The sequence below is a fragment of the Zeus faber genome (assembly GCF_960531495.2).
Source record: "Zeus faber genome assembly, chromosome: 10".
Lineage (NCBI taxonomy): Eukaryota > Metazoa > Chordata > Actinopteri > Zeiformes > Zeidae > Zeus > Zeus faber.
In genome coordinates, this window is record NC_137199.1 from 12,237,850 (window position 1) to 12,246,111 (window position 8,262).

The 8,262-nt window shown below is 45.1% G+C and overlaps 1 protein-coding gene across 1 annotated transcript in view; it reads left to right on the top strand.

Annotated features, from left to right (window-relative positions):
* The window catches only part of slc44a1b (solute carrier family 44 member 1b), a gene marked incomplete at both ends in the record, with an annotated part of 35,334 nt that extends 27,453 nt beyond the window's left edge, over window positions 1-7,881 (top strand). Inside the window, 8 exons of the mRNA XM_080008617.1 lie at window positions 213-399; window positions 1,778-1,946; window positions 2,081-2,237; window positions 3,317-3,400; window positions 4,797-4,934; window positions 5,518-5,754; window positions 6,333-6,431; window positions 7,858-7,881. Coding sequence (XP_079864743.1) covers window positions 213-399; window positions 1,778-1,946; window positions 2,081-2,237; window positions 3,317-3,400; window positions 4,797-4,934; window positions 5,518-5,754; window positions 6,333-6,431; window positions 7,858-7,881 — 1,095 coding nt within the window. The remainder of the gene's footprint in view (window positions 1-212; window positions 400-1,777; window positions 1,947-2,080; window positions 2,238-3,316; window positions 3,401-4,796; window positions 4,935-5,517; window positions 5,755-6,332; window positions 6,432-7,857) is intronic.
* Window positions 7,882-8,262: the final 381 nt, after the last annotated feature.

Genomic DNA, 8,262 nt, shown 5'->3' on the forward strand with positions numbered 1-8,262 from the left:
TACCAAAACATAATTTTATATGTAACCTTGTGTGTGGATATGTGTGTGTCTGGGTGTATCCCTTTTGAATGTGTGTTAGTCTGTGTGTGTTTGCTCATTAAAGTGATTGGAGGTGTTTGCTGTGTTTGAACATCCCTCCCTCCCTCTCTCTCTCTCTCTCTCTCTCTCTGTCTGTCTGTCTGTCTGTCTGTCTGTCTGTCTCTCCCTGCCAGGTGATTCTGCTGCTGCTGATGCTGTTCATGAGGAAGCGCGTGGCTCTCACTATTGCTCTGTTCCACGTGGCCGGGAAGGTTTTCATCCACCTGCCTCTGCTCACGCTGCAGCCCTTCTGCACCTTCCTGGCCCTCCTGCTCTTCTGGATCTACTGGGTCTTAGTGCTCCTCTTCCTGGGTACCACAGGTGGGTGGGTGGGTGTGTGTGTGTGTGTGTGTGTGTGTGTGTGTGTGTGTGTGTGTGTGTGTGTGTGTGTGTGTGTGTGTGTGTGTGTGTGTGTGTGTGTGTGTGTGTGTGTGTGTGTGTGTGTGTGTGTGTGTGCATCTGAAGGTTGTTTGGGGTAGGCCACAACAAACATGTAGCTTGGTCGCAGACGACATGATGGATAACTTTGTAGAAAGTTCAGTGCAGTGGTGTCACCTCTATGAAACAACCTGCAGGTATTTTAGGGACCAACAAACGATAAGAAAGTCACAGGCCGGGATTGCCGATCTAGACCAGACAAATGAATCCTCCGTCATATCTCATATCTGCCGTGATTTATCGGGCGCATAAATCATCACCTCAGTTTGCCCTCGGTTTCTGCCAACAGCTGTAATAAAATAGATTCTTCTTCGCCGCCATCTTCCTGAGTTGCATCATAGTTTGCCATGCGAGCAGTCTTTACATTTGCAGCAACATGCAAACATAATAAATAAGAGTCTTTACTCCGCTCCGTGGAACATGCTTCTTTCTGGAGCAAACTGGAACCGTGAAAGGCAGAGTACGGTAGAGTACCGCATGTGTGTAGGCTATACATATGTATTAAATGTTTCTCAAAAGTGCCTTTTTTTGTTTTGTTTTCTTTTAGGTGAGTAATACTGATCAGTGTGAGAATAATTGCATATTTTTCTGGAAAGCAACCCGAATCCCACTGCTTCTGCCTCTCGCTGGCCTGAGTGTGTTTACCCCGGGAAACGGATTGATAGATGGGAGTGCAGAGAGTGCTCAGCACCGGTTTTAAATGGAAGGTCTAAATTGTCAAAAAACTGTTTTTTTTTATCAAGCTTATTCTTGTAAATACATAAAATATTATGGTCTGCCAGATAAGATTCCATAAATGTAAGCCTCTTATTATAGGTGAGGTAGCATCCACTATATTCATTGTCTTACTGATGAACTATATTAACCTGCTGTTAACTTTACTTTTTAAATAAAGCTGTTCTTAGTTGTGTTCGAGCCAGTTGGACTAAATAATTAAGCTAATAATAACAACACGAAACAAAGCCCCGTTCTGAACCAAGAAAAAAAGCATGGATGTGTTCCATGTTCACACTCTCCCACACAAGCACAAGACCGGGACTATTTTAGCTTCCTGGTCTTTGTGTCGTTCGTGGTGCCGTGAGCCACTAATCAGGCGCCTAAAGATGGACACAACCAGGGCTGCGCAATTATGAAAGGATTTGTTGTCACGATGATAATCCTAATCATAAGTCTATTAAGTAGATTGGATCCAAACCCCGTGGGCCACTTCCTCCTGTTTTTCCCGCACACACCGACCCTGTTCTCTCCACGTTCCCTCCAGGAAACCCGGTCCAGAACGAGGAGACGGGTCTGACGGAGTTCCGTCTGATCGGCCTGCTCCAGTACCTGACGTGGTACCACGCCGTGGGTCTGGTCTGGATCAGCGAGTTCATCCTGGCCTGCCAGCAGATGACCGTGGCCGGGGCTGTGGTCACCTACTACTTCACCAGGTCGACCTGTGTTTCACTGTACCGCCGTCTGCTCTGTACTCTTCTGTGTTCTACTGTGTTCTACTGCCTTTTACCGTCATTTTCTGTTTCATACGTTGCTGCATGTGAACGTCTACCGGCATCTCTGTTTTTAGGGATAAGAACCGACTTCCTGTGACGCCCATCCTGTCGTCGGTGCTGCGGCTGGTGCGGTACCACCTGGGCACGGTGGCCAAAGGTTCCTTCATCATCACGCTGGTCAAGGTCCCGCGCCTCGTCCTCATGTACATCCACAACCAGCTCAAAGGAAAGGTACCAACCTAAGAGTTCTTAATTATCACATTCAAATTTAGAATCCAACTCAAGGCTCAATGCTGTTGGGTAATGTATCATTAAAATAAAAAATTCTTATCATTTTTTTAAATATATATTTTTTACACTGCAACAACAATACAATGCAAAATGTTAGGACCTTCATTTCATGACTATATACCACCACTAAAAGAGTTAATTAAAATAACATTGATTTACCCCCTGGAAATAATTACACCAACAGAAGTACTGCACATCTTTACCCTGAACCACAGTCACAACAATAATTATACCATCGGATCAATATTATTGATGTACTGTTAGTCCTTGTAAGTTCTTTTGTAATTATCTTTTTCGCTCTATTGTCTTATTGTTTGTTTTCTTGGGAGACAAGTGGCCTGACATCGCCAGACCAGTTCAATTGAATTCAGTTCCTGGGCCCGGACCAAAATGTCTGTGGACGCAATTGGATAGACCTACAACCAATCAGAGCACACGAAACATTTAGTCATTTAGCAGACGCTTTTATCCAAAGCAACTTAGAATTGTTCAAACACCGATGGACTCAAGGACACTACAGCATGCTAGCAGGAGGAGCCTGGGATCGAACGAGCAACCTTTTGATTATTGGACGACCAGCTCTACCTCCTGAGCTACCATCCCCGTTAAACATGTGACGTAGCGCTGAGCAACGGGGGGGGGGGTGAAATGTAACATGCAATTACACTTTAACCAAATCCTGTCGGAAGTACGGCGAACACATCTTTCTCATCGCGAAAAGCTTTCCCTCCAGTTGTTTGTAGACGTATCCGCCAGAGCAAATAAAACATGCGCTCGCAGATCCATCTGGTTCCCAAGCCCGGAAACAAGGTCAGGGCAACAGTAAAGGGTGGCGTGTTCGATTAGAGGCGGTCATTATAAAACAGTCTCCAAATTCACTCGCAGAATTTATTCTCACCGCCGGCTTCAAAGGGGCACGAGAGCCGGAGAGATGAAATGGATCGATGCCACGCCCGGCCCCTGCTGCTCGCACCCCCGTCTCCTGTTCACTCTGTCTCCCCCCCCCCCCTGTTTATTAGGAGAATGCGTGTGCCCGTTGTATGCTGAAGACATGTATCTGCTGCCTGTGGTGTCTGGAGAAGTGCCTGAACTATCTCAATCAGGTGAAGCCATTTCTCCGCCGCTCTCTCTTTCTCTCTCTCTCTCTCTCTCTCTCTCTCTCTCTCTCTCTGTCGCTTTCATCTATTCTCTCTGCCTTATTTTACGCCTCCCCTTCTCTCTCTCTCTCTCTCTCTCTCTCATCTTAATCTTTTCTTTTTTTTTTATTTCCCACTGCTAAGACAACCCTTGTTTGCTTCTGTTTCCTTCCCGATATTTCTCTTCTTTCTCCTTCTATCGCCGAGTCTCCGTCTGACACACGCACACACACACACGGCACACCCACACACCCACACACCCACACACACACACACACACACACACACACACACACACCCACACACACGCGCACAACGTTTGAAAAGTTAGCTTTCCCCTTGGATTCTGCTGATGTGGCAGGACGCCGCCAAATGTCTTGCGGGGAACATCAGTCTGCGTCTGATCTCCTTCACTGCAGACCGCAGTGAAAAACACAGTCCTGCTGTGATGTTCCCTCCGCCGAGATATTGTTGTGATTCCGCTGAATATTTCTTTCTAATTAAAAAGTCATCGGCAGCGTTTAGGGACCGCGTATTTTAGGACGCTCCCTCCCTAAACACGTGGTGGACGCGTCCATAGAGAGCGGTGACATTTCTCTAATTCTGTGGAGACTGATTTTGGATGAAAGTGACTCATTGTCTATATTCCCACGATTGGGGGAAAATATATTTTTAATTTGCCATTTTTTGTTTGTCAGTTATTAATCCCAGAAGTACCAGCGTGTGAATACATAATTATCATCTTACTGTCTCCACACATTCAAAGCTACCACAATGATGTATACAAATGGGGAAGAAAACATATAATATATGTTTTTTTCCCCATTTGTATACATCATTGTGTATACCATGTCATGACAATATTATTTGATGATGTGTCGTGATGTGGTATTTTTTAAGTTAACAATGATCTCTCGGATGCCTCTGTACCGTCGTCTTGATTTTGGGATGGTAGTGGGAGACGATTACAGAAGATTACGGAGCTTTATCCATAAATCTGTGATGTGCAAACCTGACCCTCTATGACCTGAAAGTGACCGAAGGATGAAAAACAACAACGTGTTAAAACAGCCGTGATAGGATAATCCAGTTAATTTAAAAACAATTGCTCATCTTTATTAACACAGTCTTCTTTTATACGTCCGAGATTATGATCCAACACACTATTTGTGATAGCAGCGCTTGTCGAAAAAAAAAGCCATGCGCTAAACTGAAACCGAAAGCATGACATTCAGGCAGAATGTACGAACATGAAGATCGAGAAAAAGGAAAAAAATAAAAAATAAAAAAATGCCAATCCAGCCTCCCCTTTACTCTGCGTCATCATTATTTCTCACAGTTTGCTGTCTTTGTCCGTGTGTAGAATGCATACGCAGCCACAGCCATCAACAGCACCAGCTTCTGCACGTCAGCGCGCGACGCCTTTGTGATCCTGGTGGAGAACGCGCTGAGAGTGGCGGCCATCAACGCCGTGGGAGACTTTGTTCTCTTCCTGGGGAAGGTAAGAGGGCGGCCGAATGGGGGCCTAACGACGGGAGGAGAAGCCGCAATTTAATTGGGGTTTTGTTTACTCTCTTGTGCTCGTGATGAATGCCTCAACTGACGGAGGAGAAATCTGAGTTGCCTGTCAAGGTGAATAGATGCCAGAGCGTCTCGTCGGCGCCGCAAACACTGGGAATGAATTCAGATTTTCTTTCCCCATCCATCTCAGATGCATGCTTGTGCGATCCTCCCATGTTTTAATTATGCTTCTCATATCTGTACATCTCAGAAATAGCTCTTAGAATTCTTGATTTTCTTGAAGAATTTGGTCATAGGTGATATTACACAGTGTGATTATTAATTTTTTTTTTATATCAGTCTCTTTACAAGGCTCATAACATTGAACTGGTAACCTATAGCAGAGGTTCGCAAACTGAGGTCTGCGCCCCCGAGGGGCCATTAAAAGAATGGCAGGGGGTCTGCAGTAACATTATTATTATTTCGTTTTTTTGCTTATTATACTTTATATATATTTTTTTTGTCACAAAATATACTAATACGCTCACCCTCACTAATGGAATAATTTTTTGTGTTGTTGTCAGATTCTGATTGTGACGTCCACAGCGTTCGCCGGCGTTCTGCTGTTGAACTACCAGCGAGACTACGCCGAGTGGCTCCTCCCGCTGATCATCGTCTGTCTCTTTGCCTTCCTGGTGGCCCACTGCTTCCTGTCCATCTTCGAGATCGTGGTGGACGTCCTCTTCCTCTGCTTCGCCATTGACACCAAGTACAACGACGGAACCCCTGGGAAGGAGTTCTACATGGACAAGGCCCTCATGGTACGCTGGCACTCGTCTTTTAGTAGCGAGGGACTGATTACATTGCATTTAGCCGACGCTTTTATCCAAAGTGACTTACAATTATTCAAACACCGACGGACGCAGCCATCAGGAGCAATTAGGGGTTAAGTGTCTTACTCAAGGACACTACAGCATGCTAGCAGGAGGAGCCTGGGATCGAACCAGCAAGCTTTAGATTAATAGACAACCAGCTCTACCCCCTGAGCTACCATCCTCCACCGATGGCCCTATCTGAAAATCATCCCTGTGCCAGGCGTGTGCTCGGAAGCATATTAAAGAAATTCATATTTTATGTTTTTTATGGAGAAGCATTTTGTATATGTATCTAATCGAAAAAGTTGCTAATATGTGACCCTAAAATAACAGTCTTAAAGGAAAAAACATCAACCATTGGGAGTCAATCTGAGTGATTTTTGAAATAGTTCTCGTCATGGTGCATTTGGGTTGATTCCCAATAATTGGGGAAAAAAAAAAAAAAAGATTTATGTTCTATTTTGTCCAAATTGGATGATATCCCAATCCTCCTGCCCCTTGTCCTGCCGCCCCTCCTCCCGCAGGAGTTTGTGGAGAGCAGCAGGAGGTTGGAGCGGGTGGTGGAGCGCGGTCGCAGCCGGGTCAAAGAGGCAGTGTCGGAAGGAGCAGAGATGAAGCCCATGGTGAGTGACCACGGCGGGGGCGAGACGGAGGCGGAGAAAGAGAAGAAAAAGGCGGAGGAGGAAGAGGAGGAGGCCGGGCAGGGCCTGGACGGGGGCGGGGGGGAGTGGGAGGAGCTGCAGGAGTTCCATGTCTACTACCTGATGGTGGGGGTGCTGCTGGACTGGGTGCTGACGGAGAACAGCACCTGGATCCTGTGTCTCAGCGAGGACATGGTGCTCTTCTTCTGCTTCTACCTCCCCACCTCCACACTCTTCTTCTTCGTCCGGCTGCTCCGGCCGCCTCCCTCCGCCCCCCGTGACGCCGCCCCCGCCTCCTCTGCCAAACCGGCCTCCGTCGCCGCCCGTTGACATCAGCTGACGAACGTGCGCAGGCTGACGCATGCCAACGAACTCATGGCATCCAGAGCATGTTGGATGGATGAACACGCTTACTCCTGCATGCTTACGAAACTACTAACTCACCATCCTTCATCACCATCATCATCATCTTTATGGCTGCTAATCCTCATCTGTCTGGACTACTTTTTCTCTAAACCTTCCTTGTCATTTTTTTTTGTATTTATTAATTGTTTTGTCTGTAATTTTCTAACTCCTTTCAACCACCTTTTCATGCCTTATTTCACGGTGCTTTTTGGGGAGGAGCGCTGGTGCAGATTATAAGCTGTCAGAAAGAAGTGCAGGTATGTGTGCGGTGAGGGCGTTTGATAGAAATGTGAAGACTTTACAAGACCCTCTCACCGCTCCCTCGGCAAAGGCCTCCGCCGGTCGACCTAATGGAGCGATGGGGGGCGATGGTAAGGTTCGGGAAGTCACTCGTCAGTAGGGTTCCAGCAGTAGATCCCTCCCAGTACCCAGCAGTACCCACTTCCAGCATTTAATTCCCAAAGCAAGCTTGCTGAGGAACAGACCTAGGTATCACTCCCTGCATTATCAGTGGGAACGTTTTGGCCCTGTTCTTCGTTCTAATGGAGGCAAAGTAGCACCCTACCAAAGGTTGTTTTAGAGTCAAGGGCAGACTCGATCCGTCCATCTCTGTTTTAATGGATGTCAGAAGATTTTCTGGTTTAATTTTAACCATGCGCCAGACTGTTATAGATCACTGTACTACCCAGAATTCTTATCTCTCCTTTTCATTTTTCTACAACCACTTCAGTGCCCTCCATTTTTCATTCATTTTGTTTTACGCTGCTGTTCTATGCTTGCTTTTTTCCCTCTCCATCCACTAATGACCCAATGACACGAATGATATCCACTAAGACTTTTATTTTTGTATTAACAAATATATATATATATATATATATATATATATATATATATATATATATATATTTCTATTTTTTTTTTTTTTTTTTTTTTTTATAGTATGATCTATTTTTGTGTGTGTGTGTGTGTGGAGTAATAAGACTTGAATTACTTTGCTTTCCAGGCTCCGGGGACAAGTTCTGCTTGACCAAAATCACCGACTGGGACTTTAAAAAGTAAAAGAAAAGACATTCCAAAATGTTTATTTTTACCAATGTGTAACATGTTTACTATGGTTTCACTCCAGGGAATACAATATTTTAATAAGAAACTGTAAAAAAAAAAAATAACAATGTAATGAAGCACTTTATATTGAAGCGCTGCATATTTTAAAAAGGCTGATGCATTTTTCGTAGTGATGTCCTTTTTTATAAGACTAAAAAGCGATCCATCTAGTCGAAACACTGTACTAATAGGTCTTGAGTCACTTTTGTTCGTTAAGGTTTTGTTTTTTTGCATAGCGAGTGTCTATTCGGTCGGACGTCTCGGTCTGTGAGACTCTTAATCACGTGAAAGCACTTAGACGTGT